Source organism: Dysidea avara, chromosome 1, assembly GCF_963678975.1.
Source record: "Dysidea avara chromosome 1, odDysAvar1.4, whole genome shotgun sequence".
Taxonomy (NCBI): Eukaryota; Metazoa; Porifera; class Demospongiae; order Dictyoceratida; family Dysideidae; genus Dysidea; species Dysidea avara.
In genome coordinates, this window is record NC_089272.1 from 31,785,949 (window position 1) to 31,808,891 (window position 22,943).

At 37.1% G+C, this 22,943-nt stretch overlaps 1 protein-coding gene across 1 annotated transcript; it reads right to left on the reverse strand.

Moving 5' to 3' along the window:
• Positions 1-372: 372 nt before the first annotated feature.
• On the reverse strand, positions 373-17,482 carry LOC136261839 (uncharacterized). Its single transcript, XM_066055919.1, has 11 exons — positions 17,351-17,482; positions 14,065-14,135; positions 13,564-13,845; positions 12,822-13,127; positions 11,259-11,335; positions 10,221-10,437; positions 10,013-10,162; positions 9,136-9,315; positions 6,540-6,572; positions 4,859-4,987; positions 373-656 (listed from the first exon to the last, which is right to left on the reverse strand). Exons 2-11 carry the CDS (start codon positions 14,126-14,128, stop codon positions 529-531), a joined length of 1,566 nt encoding a protein of 521 aa, XP_065911991.1. The 5' UTR covers positions 14,129-14,135; positions 17,351-17,482; the 3' UTR covers positions 373-528.
• Positions 17,483-22,943: the final 5,461 nt, after the last annotated feature.

Genomic DNA, 22,943 nt, shown 5'->3' on the forward strand with positions numbered 1-22,943 from the left:
AAAACTGCCTAGCTGTAAAAAAAGTGTGCAGCCCTCAAAAACGCTATGGTGAAAAAAGATGTGAAATCCAAGGTGGCATAGAAGAAATGGCTGTGATGGTAGGTTAATGATAAAAATTTTAATAACGACAATTCAAGTGAATTTTGTGCCGCTTGGTCTTGGCACAAAATTCACCTGAATTGTCATTATTAAAATTTTTACCATTAACCTACCATCACAGCCATTTCTTGGCTGCCACCTTGGATTTCACATCTTTTTTCACCATAGCCTTTTTGAAGGCCGCACACATTTTTTAAAGCTAGGCTGTTTTGGATTAGATATAACTGTAGTTAAATAAATACATGTAATATACTGTAAGCGTTATTGTGTACAATGCATGTTGATAGTTAAATCTAATCTGTTTGTCATGACAGTATAGGGAAACTAGTAAAAGCACAGCAGACTTACATTTAACTACATTTAGAGTTTTTACAATATATACTGTATACTATATACAATAGATAATGCTTCTGAATCAGTGCCAGCTCCTTATGCTTGATTGTTACAATAATTTATTGTTGCAGATGTTGCAGCCATTTCTTGTTCACAATTTTGTCTTCTTTTATTAGATGTTGAGCCTTTGTCTGTTTGAAGTTTACTTGCTGTTACTTGAGAGTCTGCAATAAAATATTGATCATTAGTAGAAATCATAACAGATGTGTAATAATGATGTTGCGATGTACATGTGACTAGAATGATAACTGTCACATAGCTAGTGTCAGTGGAGCAACTGCCATTAAGGAAATTAAGGCAGCAGACTTTCAACAAAAGATACAGTAAGTATCAAGACGCACGGTAGTGCGTCATGCGGCCCAAGAAGCCGGTGCGCAACACCCGTGAGTATATTTACAGGAAGAACGAAAACACAATTTTCGCACCTCTGTAGCTCTGTACTGCCTGGATGAAACAAGACGTTATTTGCTGTGGACTCGCCCTCCAACTTTAGTACTCTACATTCCAAATTTGAGCGAAATCGCTTCAAATGTTCCCGAGATATATGACTTCAAAAATTGGCTTAGTTTCTTTGGTTTTCTTCTTATTTTTCTTCCTGTTTTTGCATACTTACAAAAACTGCTATAAACTGCAAATGCCATATCCGATTGCCTTGAAATTTGGCACACAGAAGGGGGAATAAAGGCGGATCTCTGTACCAACTTTATCTGGAATACGACAAACAGGCAAAGATTATTCACGAAAAATAACACCAATATGTTGTCACGCCTACAGGGTAAACCGCTTATGGGAAGAAGCTGACCATCAGTGGGTGAATAGGTTCACTAATGAACCTCAAACTTGTTGTGGTTTGAAAGAAATCGAGCTAAAAACCAGGAAGATACAACGAAAAAACCAACAGTGTGTAACAATTATGCAATCGAGATTAGCTAATAAAAAAACGACTACTTGCTACGCCTACCAGAAAAACCGCTAGGGGTAATGCTTTGAAATTCGCTGTACAGATGAAGTAATCATCTTAGAAAGGCTCTTCAATGCTGTAGAAGAATCAGACTTAAAGCCACGGAGTTATAACACGAAATCCAACTTGGTGTAGAAAGTACGAGATCGAGATACTCTAATAGAGCAGTCATCCTAATAGAGCAGTCACCCTGAAAGGAATTCAAGAGATCAGCTAGAAACAAGTAACCCGTATAGAGATCAATTACAAACAAATCTCCCTGTAGAGAGTTCAGCTACAAACAATTCACCCTGTAGAGAGAGCAGCTAGAAGAAGTTACCTTGTAGGGAGTTCAACTATCTAGAAGAAGTCACCTTGTAGAGAGTTCAGCTACAAAGAAACCACCATGTAGAGAGTTCAGCTACAAACAAGTCGCCCTGTGGAGGGATCAGCTAGAAGAAGTTTCCTTGTAGAGAGTTCAGCTACAAAGAAACCATCATGTAGAGAGTTCAGCTGCAAACAAATCACCTGTAGAGAGTTCAGCTACAAACAAATCACCCTGTAGAAAGATCAGCTAGAAGAAGTCACCTTGTAGAGAGTTCAGTTACAAAGAAACCACCATATAGAGAGTTCAGCTACAAACTAGTGACCCTGTAAAGACATCAGCTAGAAGAAGTTACCATGTAGAGAGTTCAATTACAAAGAAAATATTATGTAGAGAGTTCAACTACAAACAAGTGACCCTGTAGAGACATCAGCTAGAAGAAGTTACCTTGTAGAGAGTTGTGTTACAAAGAAACTATCATGTAGAGAGTTCAGCTGCAAACAAATCACCTGTAGAGAGTTCAGCTACAAAGAAACCACCATGTAGAGAGTTCAGCTGCAAACAAATCATCTTGTAAAGAATTCAGCTACAAACAAATCACCCTGTAGAGAGATCAGCCAGAAGAAGTTACCTTGTAGATAGTTCAGCTACAAACAATTCACCCTGTAGAGAGATCAGCTAGAAGAAATCACCTTGTAGAGAGTGTTCAGTTACTAAGAAACAATCATGTAGAGAGTTCTGTAGTAAATATATGTATTATATATATAATTTATACATTTACTAATAAAATCAGAAATATTAAAAGTATTTAACATCTGCTTCATCTTTTCTTCTTCCTGTGGTAAAAAAAAAGATAGGTTAATAAAGCCCCTAAGCCAGCCATAGGCCAGCTTTGGGATATATAAATAAGTCTAATCCAAAACAGCCAAGCTGTAAAAAAAAAAGAGTGCGACCCTCAAAAAGGCTATGGTGAAAAAAGATGTGAAATCCAAGGTAGCGGTCAAGAAATGGCTGTGATGGTAGGTTCATGGTAAAAATTTTAATAACGACAATTCAGGTGAATTTTGTGCCAAGACTAAGCTGCACCAAAATTCACTTGAATTGTGGTTATTAAAATTTTTACCATTAACCTACCATCACAGCCATTTCTTGGCCGCCACCTTGGATTTCACATCTTTTTTCACCATGCATAGCCTTTTTGAGGGCCGCACTCTTTTTTTACAGCTTGGCTGTTTTGGATTAGATAATTATTTAAGAGAATTTACGAAATGTAACATATGTTATAATAGTTTGTAAAGCTCATCTGAATGCTCTGTTAGAGTGTTGGGTGTGACTGTTCAATCAGAATATTATGTAATGATTATTCTACTATACTGTATGTTTTCTATCTGTGTTTTGTAAAATGTGCAGCATTATGATTACTTGTATAGATAATTCATCTGAGGTAAGACGAATTACACTATATTTAGAGAAAAGTAGGTAAGCAATCCAATTGTAATACATGCATATTTAGGATGGTATTCTACTGGATGTTAACACTGAATAAGTGGATTTGATCCAAATATCTAGTACAAAATGAAAACAAAGAAAAACTTGTTCATAGAAAATGTTGAGATGGACAGCCAGGTACCCCATGTGAGAGGAGAAAGGTGCACATATGCATGATAATACAGCTATACATTTATATAAAGAACTTTGCGTGGGAGTATCAAGGTAAAAAGTGTTCTATATTTACCATAAAGGCGCAAGTGTTCTATATTGGGCAGTTATAGAACACTTTAATAGACCACAGTTCTATATCAGGTAGTTATAGAACTGCCAGGTCTATTTTGTAGGCTGATAGCCTACTTTGAGTGAGTAATCCACTCATTCTGGTCAGTGCAACCAATCAACCAAGCCAGTGTAGGCTGATAGCCTGACTGTGCTGGCTGACCAGTCAACCCAACCAGTAAGAAGAAAATCACTGGATTTAATTTATAGACACACTTGAAGATTTCGATGATGGTTGTTGTGGTGAACGTTCTTAGTACGTTTTACTCACATGAACGGATGTGTCCTAAGAATATCACGGAAATATGCTTATCAAAGTACCACAATCAAAACTTTAAGTACTGAGAAGACGGACTAGTTTCACAAAACAACTAATGAAGGCGCAGCACAGTGCAATGCAGGCAAAACACAGGCGCAATGCCTATTCTACCAATGATAACACTTCTCCGTGAGTTTCTAATTGTTTCGTGTGTCCTGTGTGTACCTCAAGTTGACAGTTCTCTATACCAGATAAAGCACTGCCTTTTGCTCGTGCTATACAGGAAATATAGCACTCAAAGAGTGGTCTCGAGACGAAATATAGCACTCGGCTCCACCTCGTGCTATATTTGTCTCTCATCCACTATTTTCGTGCTATATTTCCCATATAGCACTCGCGGCAGTGCTTTATCTAGTACATATAGTCTTTAGTTCCGTACCAAGCATTAGGCCCCTATTTGGTGATTATAAGTTTCTCATCCACCGCCCGCATCCTTCTTAGGCTTCCGCATGGTAAGCCATTATTTACTCTGCGCATGCTCAGAAGAACACGTGATACCAAACTGCTATAATTTTTGTTGATGAACGCTACAATGCGCTATATATCACCAGGAGAACTGTTGTTTTCCTTAGCAAATTGCTGCAGTGCCAGTTGCAATCGTGCTCTATCGACTTCATCAAAGCAAGCTTTCAGTTGACTGTCGAAAAACAGTTGGCGATCATGAAAAGTAGAATCAGCTGGCGAAGGAAATGTTTGTAGTAAGAAAAAAGACAATTTGGACAAGGTCTGTACATCAGTGTGTTAATATTATAAAATAATGGTATAATGGTAATACCCTCCCGCCCACATCATAATAATTAGAAAGGCTGGATGAGAAACTAATAATCACCGAATAGGGGCCTTACCAGCAACCATAAAATCCACAGAGGCAGTTGATGTATGTACAATACAGAAAACAAGTCACGTTTATTATACTTTCAATTATCCATGTCTGGTAGTTATATACTCAGAAAATGTGTGCAGTATGAGTTATGATTATATATACTACGTTATTACATTATGAACATCTTACCTTGGTTATTTCTGTACCAGAAGAAATACACTACAATAAAGATTATCACTGTTAGTAAAATGGCTGCAAATAATGCTCCAATCACTGCTCCTAAAATAGCTCCAGTGTTATCACCATCATCAGGGTTGTCTATGTAGGTGATAACTGTTCAGTGTACTATGACATATATGCACATACTATGAGATTTCCATTGTTTACGTACTCAGCACACTATAGCCTAGAAATAGGGCATATAAAATTTGTCCACTTTCTCCAGCGCTCATAATTTTTTGTAACATCATGCTATGGCCTTGAAATTTTCAGCATGTATTAAACAATCCAAGAGCATTATACTAAAAGTTGCAGGGTGCAAATATTCTATGCCTGTACTGAGATATTCCCTGGGTGTAGTTTGTGCCCACATACCCTAATTTTGCAGGCCCAATTATTGCAATGGCATTAATTGGCTAGCTTGTGTGGCTGGATTTGTGAACAGAGGTCTTTCACACATTCCAATTACGTAAATTTGACAATTCATAACTTTAGATATAATAATAATGCTATTGACTTAAAATTAGTCAGTAGTGAGCAAAGCATAGCGTAATGGATGGAGAAATTTCAGGATTGTATATACTGTATAATAATTATGCTTCTCACATTGTGCAATGTACATAGACTATAGATAGATGCACGTCTTGGCATGGGCTAAAGAACTGCATGCATGCACACCATGAAGCAGCTGATTGGCTCCTCCTGGCAGATCAGTAATGCACATGGTATCAAAGCAGTCATGGGTATAAAGCAAATAATGCAGTAAGCAGAAAGACAACAAACCTACTCTGTAGTTTAAGGCTACTAGAAGCTCTTCAGTACTTAAAGCACAGATAAAATATATTTTCAAAACCTATTTTAGGCTAGCTAAGTATTCATAACTCTTGTTACACAAGGCATCTGCACAAATAACTAGCTAATAGGACTATGAAGCGTTTTACATTAATAATTGACATGAGTTTGTAGTGAGCCATGGTTATTACAGTGCAGGGGATGCTCATTCACCTATTTGATTTTGCTCACTTTGCAGCAACATGAGCTATTATACAGTATGACTGCACAAGTTCCAGCCAAACCAGCATTGTCCTATGATTGCTTATGACCGGTTGTCAAATAGCAGTACACCCCTGTATATTATTATCACTTACTAGGGTGTCAGAGTGATAATTGCAGTGACTTACAGTATTGTGCAAAAACCTTGTTTAGAGAATACATACTGTAGCTACACACTTACGCTTTTTGCTATATTATAGTCACATAATAGCATTTATAAAGTATCAATCATTGAACAGCTGGCTTTGTTAAAGTCATAAAAACAAGAAAACTATATAATATAATTGTTTGTTGAGAAAGTGAAAATACAAACTCTAAAACTGCTGTAAAAGAAACTGCATTATCCATGATTCCATTATCCCTATACATTGTAGAGTACAGGACAGTACATTTACTATCAGAACATACAGTAAATAATACCAAAAGGTTTAAAACTATGATGCTATAGTTTGAGTCTCTAGAACTTTTACTAAGATACTTTATGTTTATTGTACACATAATATAATATGTGATGCTTGTCTTTCAACTGTTTAAAGTAGCTACATAATAATCTCAGCAATACAGTAGTTGGTAACTACAGTACATATACTGTACTTACCAGTAGGAACAGGTATTTGTGAAGATAGTGAAACTATAGATCAAATTGATAAAAATATCAAGTTAAATGCAAATTTACATATACAGTAAAAGTAATACACACATGTATTTAATAACTTTCATGCATGTTACACTGTATTTGTGCTATAGTGAATAAGCATGATTTTCCAGTTATCAATGTCAACATTAGGCTTGTGTCGATTATGCTGGCTTAATTTTTGGCATAATTGGGGATGAAAAGCATAAAGCATAATGCTGGCATAATGGAGCATGATTGGAGCATAATGGACAAGTTTCTGCCACAATAAGTATAACTTCTGCTATAGCAAAGTTATGGGCTAACCTGTTTTGGGTGGTGAAATGATTCCTGACAACTAGCTAGTAGAAAAATGCACTAGGTTTACTATCAAACTACTTGATGGAATGGCTGCTTTTCATTGTGGGTATGAGTTTTATAAGACACACGTAGTCACGTAGTCACGTACCAACTAGTACCAAGGCATAGCAAAGCAGTTTAGCTGAGCTTCAATCATTGAATTTGTTATTATATAATGCATCTCATCATCTGATTTTGAATAAAATGTGATTATGATTATTGGAAGCTCGATTGGAAGACAATACAATCGAAGCTCTGATGATAATAAAGTTAGTGTTTAGTCAGTATAGCAAGTGAATGTCTGGACACTGAAACTGTTTAAGCCTCTGTGGGTCTACTGGGGTAAATATCAAATCAGGAAGATATGTCAAAAAGACCAAGATTCTCATAAAAGATAAAAAGAACAGTCAAACACTCCAATAGAACAGTCATCGCATGCAACATGGAGAATGAGAACCATTTAAGTTTTTATCCCCATGCAGGAGGCTACTATGTTCTTTGTAAATGCAAGTCACATATTATACTGAGCAGTTGCTGTCCTTTGAATACCAACTGCTAGGACTCAGAAGATCAATCAGAAACTATGCACAATACATAATTATTTGCATACAAACTACAGACAATAAAATGTCATGTCTTTAGCTTCTGACAGACTACCCCATGCTCTAATATGCCTACTAACTATGGAGCACATCCTCTTTTCAAACTAGTGTTATTATTTGTATGTTGCAGTTGAAGTGAAACTACAGTACTCCGTTTATATTGAAAAACTTCTCTGTGCAAAGTAAAAGACACAAAATAAAAGCATAATGCATTTCTGAAAAGCATAAAAACAAGCATAATAGGCAGAAAATTGGGGAAAAGCCAAAAAGCATAATAGGCAAATTTTGGACCTAATAAACTCAAGCCTAGTCAACATATAATTATACGTAAATTGTCTATAAAACTGCATGCATTTACTGCATAGTGAACTACAGTTACCAACCACCAGTCTTCCAAACTTTTCAGATGACCAAATTCCCCTACATCAAAGCAGTGAGTGATTTAAAGTAATTCATAAATGTCACAGGGGTACCTTTCCACACACAAATTTGGCCCATTTTTGAATTTTGAAACTTCATAACTTATTGATCATAGCATATAATTGCCTGACATTTTCCATCAGTCCAGATAATTAAAAGTATCTGGCTGCATTTTGATGCTAAAAGCAAGTTAATCAGTATAAGGAGTCAAGTGTTAATCATTTTGTTTGCTGATATTTAAAATGTGTGGAAAAGGTACCTTTTCGCAAATCCAGTCTCAAAAATTTTTCATTAGTAAAAGTGTTAAATATGATACATTGCTATAATAGATTTTGTAAAAACTTCAGTGAATGAAGAATCCAGTTATCTGGCAACAAGTGGTCCTCAACGATTTTGGTAACTGAATGTGTTTCACTATAGCTATCTAGACCAATTGCTGTACTGTATTTGAGCAATATTAACAGGGGCGTATCCGGGATTGGGTTTTCAGATTCAGTAGAGTTATTCTGGGGCAAAGCCCCCAGTCAGATTTTAAACATCTAATGCTTCAGAATTTACTACTTCATGCTCTATGTACAAACTATTAATATCTTGAATATATAATTTTATATGCTTGGCTGTTTAGCTCCCTTTAAATCCTATCATTATTGTGGTGCTAGTCAGGAATATTGTAGTGGTCCAATATGTAGCTATATCCAAATTCTCCAATTAAAAACTCAAACTTAAGTTTTCAAGCTAGTATTGCTAATTATTTTTAATAAAATTATACCTGCAATCCGTTATGAATATTCTATTAGAGTACTTCTGGTTATAATACATCTGACTGCTCTATTAGAATATCTCTATGTTTAGTAGCATTTTCTTTCCTTGTATGGTTAAATTCGTATAATTATACTCTTGTTCTTCCTAAAACACTTTTGAGCAAGTTTCCTATTACAATACACAATAGTTATGCTCTAGATCTATTCCCATCTTTCTGTATAATTGTGCAGCCAATTAACCTACTAACTGTATGATGGTTCTATGATAGTGTTCTTGAATCAAGCCCACAAGTTCAAAATTTGACGGGGTGTTCCTTAGCCCCAAGAAACCCCTAAATTTGCTCCTAATTAATAACTGGATGAATTCATTTATTATACGCTAAAATTGCTTTGAGCATGCACAAGCATAATGCATACAATCATAAGACTGCTTATTACCAACTGGAATCATGGTGGTTGCTATTACCGGGCAATCTCCAGCAGTTACAGTCTCTTTATGTAATCTTGGTCCGATTGATGTTTGGTTCATTGTTCCTCCTGCTTTAATGGAGTATGTTCCCTCGCATCGTAGACCACTCACTGTTACTGTAGCTGTATGATTAATTATCATGGCAGAAGCTGAAAGGTGGCATAATATCGTACATAAGATACAATGCTCAAATCCACCCATCCACACACACACACACACACACACACACACCCACACCCACACACACACACACACACACACACACCCACACCCACACACCCACACCCACACCCACACACACACACACACACCCACACCCACACACACCCACACCCACACCCACACCCACACACACACACACACACACACACACACACACACACACACACACGCGCGCGCGCACACACACACACATATATACACATTCTCCAGTACACTGCACTTTACACAGTATGCAATTCCAGATAATAAATGTGACTGACTCTGACAAAACAAGACCTCCACATACATTTACTTTTATGGCTTTGAAGTATCATAACAGTACCCCATTAGTTTCACATTTTGACCTGGCATTTTACAATTTTATGGAAGAATTGTGTGAAACTTTTAGGTCAATAGCTTACTGAGTAGTTACTGTAAGTTACAGTTGATTAAAATTAGAAAATTGGATGTGTGTGGAAGCCTTGTTTTGTCAAATTCGGTGTGTGCGTGTGTGCGTGCGTGCATGCACGTGTGTGCGTGTGTGTGTGTATGTGTGTGTAAATGGTAATGTTATGTACCTCTTAAACAATTATTATTGTCAAAGGCAATAACACATGTTATTGTATACCAAACATAATTACGTACTTGTAACAATGTCAGGTCCTTCTGCAACCACTTCACAGTAGTCTGCTGTACTGGTAGGGTTAACACCACACTCGACTATCAGATCATGAATCTCAATGACGACATTTGGATTTAAAAAGTTTGATGTGGTGTTTAGTACTGAAGTGGACACTAGTAAGGTATTTTAACATTGCCACTATTCACTCCAGCTGCACTAAAAACAACTTACTAATTTCATCCATGAATATATTAAGGACTGCTCCTGCTCCAAATGCATTCCTTGGTTCCACAGTGAAAAACACATTACTATCCAGAGCTGGTAACATAACATCAACTGTCGTATTCATAGTTTCTACAGATTCTAGTATTATACTAGGTGTAAAATATCGATATCCAACCAGATATGACAGAGGAGCTTTTACTGCATTAGGGCCATAGGATAATGGCTAAAAAACACAATAAAATAACTATTATTATTGTACAGATTTATGCCAGGCATACATGATTTATAGTTTCTCATCACCCGCCTGCATCACCTTCTGCCTCTAAATTCATTACTGCTATAGTTGATAGCCAGTATTTTCATGTTTATACAAACTAGCAATCATTTTTAGCTACGCAAAACATTTCTTCCTGCTTAAGAAAGGTGGTGAAGTGTCAGCATAAGCTTCAGAAAGACCTTTGATAGTCCTTGTAGTGACTGTTTGGGTATTTCCTTCACAATTAATAATAAAAAAATTGACCAACTGCCCGCATCAAAATTGAGGAATTGGCTGATGAGAAACTAGCAATCTACTTTTCCTGGCCTTATGTAGCTACTGTACATTATACAGAATGGTTTATAATATGACAATCTTATTGTGTGGCTTAAAGATTTACGTACAATTAAAGGTAGCTGATACAATATTCTTGTATACACACCACTGGTCTTTGTATATGTATCTACATGCATTATTAAATCACATTCTTGTAGTTTTGACAGTCCATTAGTTTATAACTATGCTTGTTTCGTGGACCATGACTGCAGATAATACATGTACAGGTATAGCCATCCATTAAGTTGCTATTTCAATACTTCCGGAGTATGTTATCTATCAGTAATGTGTTAGAGCTACACATGTAATTACAGTATAATCTTCATAATAATTATATTGTAGAGTTGTGCTCTGTAAGTACTATTGGTGCTGAACTCTTGGTAATATTATTGACAAATTGGCAAAATTTTGAATATACACATTACAGGGTAATTAAGCAACACACAACTCACATCCCAGGTTACAGTACACAGGTTGATCACGTCCACAGCACTGCACTTCACACTGACCATACCAATAGATCTTGGTGCTACATCACAAGCAAAGACGGTACTGTATCTCATTTCCAAAAACAAAATGTGTGTCTGTATTTAAGTTATGGATATTGTTGCTAAAATTACAACAATATTTAACTCAAAATACCCTATTTAATCTCAAAATAATATACAGTATGATACACAATACCTGTGCTCATAGTGACTATATTTAACAAAACCTGTCTATATACAGGACCATGTGCAAGATTTCATTGTATATAATTATGGCAACTTTAATTCCCTGTACCTTCAGGTTGTGCAAATAAAGTTTACTCTAAGGATCCAACTCTTAGCTAGCTATCAGTGCATGGGTGTATAGATTCTGATGCCTAAAATTGTACTGTTTGAGTGGTGTAATATTATGTGATAAGTGGGTGGGTATAGCCTACTTTTAAGGAGTGGCCTACCTATATAGGCCTCAGGCTAATATTGGGATCTACATCAGCTTTTCTTGTACACAAGTCACTATCTGGAATGAATAATAAAAAGACTAGCAAGATCTCCATGACTTTGTCAGTTTTCTACACATTATTCTAACAAAGCCATGGCAATTAGGGTTCAGAGATACGGTGCATTTTATGAATCACATGTCGCATTCAATACAACGCTGCATCACAATAATGAAATGGTCAAGACTAGTTATGACTAATACAAGCTAGCATAGCGTCAGTGACCTATTATTGAATGGTACCTATTATCGAACATTAAAATCATGTAACATATTTGGAAGTTTACAATATTATTCCACATACTCGTAAGGTATTTGTATGGGAAACTTCAATAGTGTAGTCTATTCTTAATGAGCTTTCCATCCTTTAGAGTTTATGTGTGGACATCACAGCTGTCTTGATACTCATCACCACTGACGATTCGATAATTCTTCTTATTACCAAATGTAGAAATCCATTCATAACACGGATACTAGCTAATTGGAAACTATTGCTCATACCTAAATGGAATCTTCTACGAGGAAGACACTACCTCCTGGTGAGAATTCGAGTATGATACTACTTTCCTGGAGATATTTATGAAGTAAAGTATAAACTTCGTTCGATAATACATTGTAGGTCGCTTACACAAACCAACCATTTCACTAACCACTATGACAAATTCACTGAAGGTTCTGTGAGTTAAGAAATATACCCTTTGAGGTATTTATTCTCTAATATACTCTAATAGAGCACTCACTGACTGTCCTATTAGAGTGTTTTGATACATAATTATATTGATATTGTCTAGGTGCTGCTGACAATATTGTATTGTGATACTCATTTACTGTATCAATATTGCAGATCCCTAATGGCAATTGAATTGCGCCCCACCTCCACCCATGGTTTCACAAAATGAAAGAAAAGCTGCTGCAGAACCTAACTTGCTAGTGTAGTTCTGAAGAAAGGAGCAGTACAGTATGTGTGCATCCATAATTCCATATTGTGCATACAGTACATACTTATGTCTATAAGTAGTGGCAGCACTTACCAACAATTTCTGCTATAGCTGGATCTGACGTGCCAACAGAATTACTTGAAATCACCATTACACTAACATTTCGTCCTCTAGTATTGTACATTACATCAATACTAGTAGCATTACCATCAGCAGTCAGAGTTACTGGACATCCAGTACCATCACAAACTATGGTGATTGTGTAGTTCTGTATGGGATCAAAGTTATCATTGGGTGTATTCCAGGTTAGCTTAAAGCTGAAATCTATAGAAGGCAGTGTCAGTTTAGCAGCCACACTATCCAACATGACAGAAATACTAGAAACCAAATCTGGGACACCTGTGCAAAATACATGGAACTTTCAGAAACTTGTACACATGCCAACCGACACTTGTTGTTAAAACTACTATATATTGTGTATTCTGTAATAAAAATTAAGTGATAATTCATGTACTGTGTGTGGTAAAAATGAGAGCGGCTTACAGCAATTTCATTATAGAGCAAGATTTATGCCAAGGTTTTTAACAAGTTATGAATTCAAAAATGGCAGCCAAAAAATCTAATGGCTGCACTGTATATGATGCTGTGTGGTGAATACATACCACATCACATGTGCCCTCTGAAATATGTATTTCCATTTAACACAAACTTTTACAGTCCGGTTGTGATCCATATTGCATAAATGTATGGTTTAATTATTACAGGAATGTAATAGATGTATGTACGGTGCATACAAATGCATATCAAGGCTTGGCTTTTCAGTTTCTAAACTTACCAGCAATGTACAAGAAGGCTGGATCACTTTTAATGTTTGGTGTTCCTAACAGCACACACCTGTACTCACTGCCATTTCTACTATCATTTAATATGATGTTATTCACTACTATATTATTTCCATTAATGTTGTGTCCAGGAAGTGTCGTATTGAGTAACTGCAGCTGACTGTACAACTGTTCATTCACCATCCAGTATGGAGTTCCACTAGATACGTTACACTCTAGCTCAACATCTTGACCAGGTAGTGCAACAGTAGTGCTGGGACCTTCTACGATGACACCTTTACAATATAAACATGTACATTTCAACCATAACTTCTGATCTACAGTTATAGCTAATGTGTTGGAGATGATCAGTAAAATAGTGTACAACACAAGCAAAAAAATTATCAATGCATATATGGTATACTTTGTGTGTGTGTGTGTGTGTGTGTGTGTGTGTGTGTGTGTGTGTGTGTGTGTGTGTGTGTGTGTGTGTGTGTGTGTGTGTGTGTGTGTACCTTGTGAGATAACACGTGTAATCCAACTGCTGCTTACAATGGCCAATAAAATCTTGATACACATTCCTCCACTGCAAATTTTAATTATGTAACACTACAGTAAATTAAAAACATACTAGAAATATAAACTAAGGCACTTGCATGCATCTACATGTAGTATACTCATAATTCACTGTGGTACATATTTTGGTGTCCAGAGTTAGCTTTCCACAATGCATGCAGCATCATACACAGTAAGAGCTCTGAAAGAAAGTTCTTGTATTCTTACAGCATACAAAATAAGCAAGCCAGCAACATGAACATCTAATTCGGCTTTCCACCTGACTACTTATAGTGTGCCATGCACCATATATTCCATGAGATACATATAATCAAACATACTAAAACCAAAAAAGCATATTATTGTATGTTAAAAAACCCAGAAATTTATAAATTACCTACTTTAATAGTTGCAGATATAGGGCCTGTATGAGGTGTTTACCACTAGTCTAGGAGCCTAAGAAAGAATCTTTGAGTAAGGCCTAAAAGTGAAATAGGACAAATGTTTACTGTAGAAGGGCTAAAATGCCAACACATCATGTTTAATAGCAGTATTACCACACAAATTGATAACAGACACAGTGTGGCACTTCTCCCCTGCTTCATTATCTGGTCAAACGAAATGCTACAGTCAAATAATGAAACAATCATCGTAAGAACTGTAAAGTGCATTCTATTTACAAATGAAATCATTCAATACCTAGCCAATATTACTGCCAATGTAAGGTTCACATTGAACAGTAAATGATTTGGGATAACTTTATTGATCCCTTAACACTGCGTGATGTTCATCACAGTGTCCTATGGCCTGTGCTAGATATACCATGAATCCAGAGTAATAGTAGAGTGGCTAAGCAACAAACTTGACGAAATTGTTCACTTCATGATAAAAGCACCAAATTTTCTGTGGACGTTGAGTAAGGTATACTAAATCATACGAGATACGGTGCCATATCAAAATCATTGCCTTAGAGCATGTTTTAAAAGTTTTAAACTAGGCTACAAGCCCATTTCTAGCTGGTCAAGAAATCATACGAGTGCATTCAAATATCTTCATTTTGCTTAAATTGCATGAAAGTATTTCGAATTTATAGGTGCAATCAAAAATATTAATGTTTCAAAATGTGGTAATATGAACTGCTTTAATACACTTCTAATGGAGCCAATATTTCAGTGTTAAAAGTACAGACACAATCCAATAGCTTCCTCAATACATTTTCTATTGATTTTACTTGTCAGATGCTTTGAGTATGATATGACTGATAATTTTAATGGCACCGTATCTAATATGAAACAGTATGAATTAAGCAAAATATTGTACCAAGTTTGGTACTTTTATCAAAAAGTGAACGATTTTTTCGCATAGCTGCTCTACTATAACGATTGTAGTCTTCACAAAAATTACTTTGTCTACCAAAATATCATTTTTAAATGCTCTACACAAATGATTGACAACAAAGGCTACAGTTTGTAATCAAGAGTTGTTGTAGATCAAAAGTGCTCATAGTACAATAACAAGTCAATGTTTGGCTAGACATTTGGCACAGGACTGTTTACTTTGGAAAAAAAAGAGAAAGAAACAATAATTATTTTCAAATTCAGTCTTTGTTACTATTGAAGACAACAGAAGCCAAATATTCCTAACTGTTTGTGATATGCCTGGAAGCATATTCTTTCTATGCTGTTAGTCTGGAAAGGAACAGAGACTTTTCACCATCTGGATGATAACCATAAAAATTTTTGACTCATTTTATGGAATTCTTTTGAGGATGCTAATGTCCTGTCCAGTATTTATACAGCTAGAAATACTGTACCACCGATTATTGTCAAGGTTGATGATAAAAAGATAACTCAGAACACTAGTAGTTGCTGGTGTTTTGTTGTTTCATACATATACTGTGTTACACCAGCAGCTACATTGTAGCCAGGAGTTCTATATACTTATTGTGATGTCCACAATGTCACAGGTGACTAAGTTTGTTATGACTGGTTCACAGGAGGAATGGTGACACAGGCACAAAATGTGATAGCTAAGTAAAGGATCTTCCACATTAAAGGTTTGCAAAAAAAATGAGTTCAGTAATATTGAAACAACTGTGATGTCTTGCAAAGTAAATATTATGGTTGTGGGCCTCTGTTGATGCCCTTGAATGTGTCAACGGTTGGTATATGCTAGGGATATTGTGGAGATATTGACAAAGGTGATGTACTGTAGATCTTTGATGATAAAATCATTCTTTAGTGTTTTTAGAGAAACATTTAGCCAATAAGTTCATACACTGTAGATAAATATGAGACTTAAGTTGCAGTGATCCTTGCATTTAATGAAGACTAGTCAAACGGTACGACCAATAATTGTGGCTGTTCCTGCAAAAATAGGGCAGGTGAGCACAAACTACATCCCATTACACGGCCAGTTCTATCTCAGTATGGGACAGAATATCTGTTTTCTGTAACTTGCATATGCATTGTAAAGCCAATTAAATGTTTCAGCTAATAAAAATAATGATGAAATTTGAATAGCCATAGCATAATGAAATAAAACATTATGATACATGAACTTTAAAAAAGTACATGCCCATATACCCTATTGTTGCAGCTTTTGGAACTGGCTTCAGGCAGGGCTGCGCCCACTAGACTCTTTGTTCCATGGTTCCATGCACCCCGCACAGTATTATCCTGTAGCTTGCATACCCCAATTAGTAGGTGTGTTTTAGGCTGTGTAGCTAATAGAAAGAAAGTGGTTGAAAACAATGAAATGGCAGCTCCATTCAACATTAGTGTTAATTCTTGGTAGGTACTGTATGTTCGTTTATGGGCTACGAGGAAGTCTGGCGCCTTGCATTCTTCCCTTTGATTAGGTGTTAAAATAGAAATACGATACTAGGCTAGTAGCTATAGCTACGATTGCCTCGAGCATTTTAATTGCTATATGCCTCGGCAACAATGATACTGCCGGTATAGCTGTACCTTGGGACAGGGCGGTAAATATCAATCAATATCGCAGCCCGGCGGTACAGTAGCTACTCAGTGTACGTACGTACACATGATTGAAGGCATGTTTAGCTATACAGTTACGTATCGAGCACGGTAGGTAACGTGTAATACTGATTGGACTATATACTGTATTCGATATAAGCTAGGTTTCACTGGTCACTTGTTGGCTATTCTTTGGAGTAGTGATATAGTAGCTAGCTTTTTACACTGTATACTTTACATACTTTACATGTAGCTATACTGTACTTACCTGTACGAGTTAAACTACAGTAAACAAAGAATCATAGTCTATCGTGAGGCCAGTGTGTGTCCGAGCTGCTTCCGGTCACTGCAGTCTGTTAGCTATCCGGTGAATAATTGCAGCTACTCGTAGCTACAGTAGTTTGAAAACAATGTAACTAGTTTAAGTACTCGCAAAGTGTCACATTAAATACACCTTCAGTGAAGTCCAGCATTGGCCAGCAATCCATTATTCTGTCATTTGATATTCATCAACATTCCATGGGTACGTTAGCATGTGTAGAAATGGGATATAGCTACACTGTAAAAGTTGGGTGTACTGGCACACCCATGTTGCTGTGTTACACACAAAAAAAAGACACCCACACCTGTAATGGTGTAGCAGAAACACCCTTGGGTGTTTACATTGTATTGATTCAATTTCGAAAACTTCTTAATATTTGTGAACACCCTTAGCTTGGTGTGTTTAATATACACCTGGTTTAGTTATAATAGGAAATGTTATACAATTTGGCTACACCATCCAGTTAAAAATAAAAACATGTAGACTGGCAGTTACAAAATTTATATTTTCCACCATTACACATGCATTATAGCTACAATGCAGAAAGCAAAACAATAGAGGCTAACCTATATGTGGCTCTACAGCTGATGTCACAGTATGAGTTGTGTAGGTGTTAATTATAATGAGATGGCATTAACCTGGAACATGTTGCACCGTAAGTATACCATTTCTTATGGTACTTTATTTGATCCTGCAGAATTTCTTCATTTAATAGCTTTAAATTGAAGCCCACAATCGAAAGTGATGCTTACTTGTTAGATTATAAATACAAACCATAAGTAGCAGGAAGAGTTGATAATACTGAATGTATTTATGTCTAACAGAACACCTTGAGAGGGCCCTGCGACTACTACTGTATAACACCTCAATGAGTGTTTTAGCAGCACCTTTTTAACAGTGTAGCTATTGGATATAACTACAGCATAGTTTCCACCACTGTATGGGAAGTAAGAGTACATAAATTATGAAAGGCACCGAGCAACATAACGTAGCTTACCTTGATGACCATCTAATATGGGCATTTGATATATAGCTTTAGCTAAATGGATCAAGTTTTTTTTACCCAAACATTGAGTTTGCAACTATCTACTATAGTATGTGAGTACAACAGTGTTGCCCTTGTTGGAATGTTTTTAATGAAAATTTTCATTCAGGATCAAGTGAAGGTAACAGTATAGTCAAGAGTTCCAATTTTGATGTTAATATAAGATGTTTGGTAGAATGGTGCTTAAAATACATTATTATGACTGGGTCTGCATGTGCAATACCATGGCATGTGAGCATATACGTATACAAGCTACGTACATACTGTATATACAACTTGTCACACAACAGCAGTGGTGTATTAAAAGCATGTGAAACAATCTACTGTATATGCAGTTGAAAGCACACACTGATAAAGAAACCAAATGAAATGCGCTGAACAATCAGTTCGTTCCAGTCTTTAACAATGGAAACAAATCTCCTCTTCCTTATTCAAGAGCATTTTTAACTATTAACAAGAGATACAATGGTGAAAAATTTATTATTAAAAGTATTGAAGTTGCTAAAATAGTAGAACATCCTCTTCTTCTTAACTTGCAAAATGCTACTCAACCATTATGACAATTAAGCATCCTGGGTCCGTGTATTTTCTCGCCAACCAATATCATAATATACAAACAGTAAAGTATACAGCGCTTCGCGCGCTGCGCGCGCGAAGCGCTGTATACTTTACTGTTTGTATTTGGGTAAATTGGGTCACAGTATATAGCTACAACGGTATGATGCCTAAATTCCAAAAACCTAAAAATTTAATATGATTTTCGTATACAATAGCCCAAGGTGAGGAGGATTGAAAATTAGTATCTAGGTGTTTAGCCATAGACAGTACAGTATCCAACATATTCTCCCAGCTGCTCGAGTTAAACCGGAAATTGCCGAGTTTTACCTGATAAAGTGTCCTCGGTTCTAAATAAAGCCCTCCTGTTAACTGATCTGAGACGAGGCCATGTATAGTGAAACTTATTTGGCCGGCTGTTCAACTATTCAGATTTCATGGTCGAATATCAACTGCTAGCTAGCTACCTGCTGTAAGTTAGCCATGTTCGAACCATGCACGGGCTCTGTGTGTGTGTGTGCACGCGCGAGCGTGCAAGCTGGAAAATAGTCGTAGACATTTTAGTAGGCTTGCTGTGGCATTGTTTTTTTTTTGATTTTTTTCCCGGGGTATCCAGCACCCCTTTCCACCACCCCTAGCACTAGATGTTGAAGTTCTAGCCAAAAGAAAGACTAAAAAATTTATTGGATTAAGGGAAAGGCACCTGACCTTCTATCAGAACGAGGTCAAGAGCCCTATGGCTGGTCGGGAAGTCACTGTGGGAGCGTGCTCTCCTGAGACAAGCAATTGCTGGACGCAGCAGCTAAAAACTAAGGCGACAGTGTAACCAGGCCATAACACTACTGTAAGGAACACCCCTTTTCAAAGACAGCAAATAGGCCAGACATTTGTAAACAACATTAGTACACCCACTCATTCCACCAAATGTGGAAAACACTAACGGTACAAAAGAACCCATCTCAACTTCTCTGATCCTTTGCTCATATTTTCTGCGTTTCTCCTCAAATCGCCGATACAGTGAAGACACTAGAGTAGTGTGGTACGATGAAGCAGTTGGGTTGAAAACCTCGACATCAAAAAAGTCCTCTTGTGTTGGCCATCCCAGAACCCATCAGCTGAGATGTCCAAACAAGCCCCATCCTCAGCAATTGCCGTTGAGTATGTTTCACCTGAAAGGGTCTGTAATGAAGGTTCCACACACACACCAGAACACACTTCTGATAGGGCATCAGCAGTAAAGTCCCTTAATTCATTATGCCTAAGGGTGAGATAACCACCAGTGGGACAATTCATAGTATGATTCACAGAGAATCCCTTACCACAAACGCACTGTGTAGGCAAACCAGATGGAAGCCACCCATAGCGCAAGCAAAGTGTATCATGAAAAGTTCCCTTATGTAAAGCAAAGCCGTGCTCGTCAACAGGCAAAGCTAAAAGCCAAGCCCTTCTCACTAGACAGTGCCATGATTCTCTGTAGATTAGCAGACAATGATTGGTGCAAACTGGCAGCAAAATCAGCTTGTGCTTGATGTGTCGCACGTACAACTTCGGATTTAGCCAAAGTTGTACGTGCGACACATCAAGCACGTACAACTTTGGTATTGTAGGGCATTGCTGTGTATTGTAGGGAATTGCTGTGGCATTGTAGGGCATTTGTCATAATAGCAATAACAACAAGTAAAGTGAATGGGTGGAAAATCAAATGAAACTTCATATGTGTTATGTAGGTATCCTCAAGTGTCCACGCACAATAGTGAAATGAATTTTTAATAGATTTCTGCCAATCCGAAGAAATGTGGTGTGTGGTCTCAGATCTTTTCTTTTGTTATTGGGTCTTCTGGTCCCCATGACAGAAGGGGCTATGGGAGGCATTTGTGTGTGCGTGCGTATGTGCATGGGCAGCATAGCCAAGTGGCTTGAGCATCATCCTGGTAATCAAAAGGTTCCAGGTTTGATGCCTGGTTATGCCTCCCAATATACAACTGGGTAAGCTGGAGTAATGTGAATAATGTTTCTTGCTCAAGGAAACAACTCCAAATTACCTAGTGGCCTAATGTCATCTGGGGAAGCAGCCTTCTAGCTGTAACATCAATGGGTACCCGATGTTTACTAGGGAAACAAATGTCCAACTGTCCTCTCATTTAGTGGTGTTGGGGTCATTGTGGAACTCTGGGCTCTGTGAGATCTGGACAGTCCTGCAGGTTACTAGCCCTGCCCTAGGAGGATTTGCCTGCACAAGGCTCAAGCACCTGAGTGATGCACAGACATCCCAGTGCTGCTTTGCTGGGCAGACAGTAGACAGCTTTGTGCGTGCGTGTGTGTGTGTGTGTGTGAGAGAGAGAGAGAGAGAGAGGAAAGAGTGGCGGATCCAAGGGAGGCACATGCCTCCTTTTTAAAAAGCATACAAGATCAAGATACTCTAATAGAGCAGTCAGTCAAATACTCTAATAGAACAGTCATCACACAAAACGCTTGAGTATGAAAACTGATGTCTGCAGTAGTCCAGGCTTGGGGCAAAGTACATTGGTACTTGTACCTAAGGACACTTTATTATACCTTTTAGAGTACTTGTATTTATACTTAAGTACTTTTTGTAATGTACTTGTACTTATAATTAAGTCCTAAGCAATGTACTTAAGGTACTTGAAGTACTATAAGTACTTTGAAGTAAATGAAGTACAATGAAGTCCTTTCATATGTGCATGTATAGAGCTGCATATACATGTGAAATGCAGAAGCTGACATTGGAATTAATAGTCAAAGTACAGTAAGGACTCACCTGAGTCCCTCTACTTCTGAGATACTACCTACAGTTGGTTTCTAGTTGACTGACCAAGAAAATCAAAATGTGTAAAACTGAACACCCCATACTTGAAAGTATAGCCAATAGCACAGCTAATTGTAGTCTGACAAGTTTATTTTCATAAATGTGACGATTTATGTATTTGGGTTTCATGGACAACCAATGTGAAATTATCACGATTTCAAATTTTCATACCACTGACTGCATAGCAAAAAAAAAATTAATGGTGCTCACTCTTTGAATGTGTCACTTATCATGCCAGGCTTACACAGTTGATGTTTGTAGAAACTACATGTACATGCACAATCGAACACTATAAAGTGATAAGAGTAGTAATTCTCATTAAATGTGTACTTGTACTTAAACACTATCAAAAGTACTTGCATTGTTTTTAAGTACATAGTCTTGAAAGTCATGTACTTATAAATCTCAAAAGTACTTGTATTTTACTTAAATATTTTTCAATGTACTTTGCCCCAGCAGACAAAGTGTGCCTATGCATAGGATAGTACTACAGTAGTACTATCCCACACTTAGTCTGCTAGTGAATGCATAGTCTTGTGCATGCCATTCGTTAGGTTCATTGAAGTACTCATGACTCGCTTCTCGCTATACTCTTAATCAATGTAGTAGCAGTATGATTTGTGCATAAAACCACTCTATATCATAATTTTCAGTTCTGAAACATATGAAATAGCTTTAGCATCTGGGGGGCACACACAGCCCCCCAGACCCCCTACTCCATATACCTACTACCCTGTTGTACCTCCTTGAATTTGCCTCTGTGTGTCTGTCCAACTCTTACAGCAAGAGCATTGTTTTAGCAAATATAGCAATTGAAATGAACATACGTAGTCTCTTTAAAATGGAATACAGGATGGGTGAGCATTGTTTGTTTTCGATACTTTTCCTTATATTTGTTTGTTTGCTTTTTTGGAACATTATTATGACTGGTTAACCCACATCAAAAGAAAGGATGATGATACCAGAGTTAATGTTTTCATCTGAACGTGCTCCCCAGCTATCAATAACTGGCTCAAAAGTGAAGGGTCATTACGCTTTGCTTTCAGTTATGCTCAGCCCGTTCATTTCACAGTATTACAAACAAAGAACAGTATTAGATAGAAGTGCCTTTG

What these genes read in the sequence shown, in the direction of transcription:
- LOC136261839 (XM_066055919.1), bottom strand. Translation starts at nt 14,128, where the DNA reads ATGTGTATCAAGATTTTATTGGCCATTGTAAGCAGCAGTTGGATTACA. An exon ending in AGCCTTCTTGTACATTGCTG is followed by an intron (nt 13,128 to 13,563) that starts GTAAGTTTAGAA and finishes TATTTTGCACAG; the next exon opens with GTGTCCCAGATTTGGTTTCT. An exon ending in TATATTCATGGATGAAATTA is followed by an intron (nt 10,163 to 10,220) that starts GTAAGTTGTTTT and finishes ATACCTTACTAG; the next exon opens with TGTCCACTTCAGTACTAAAC.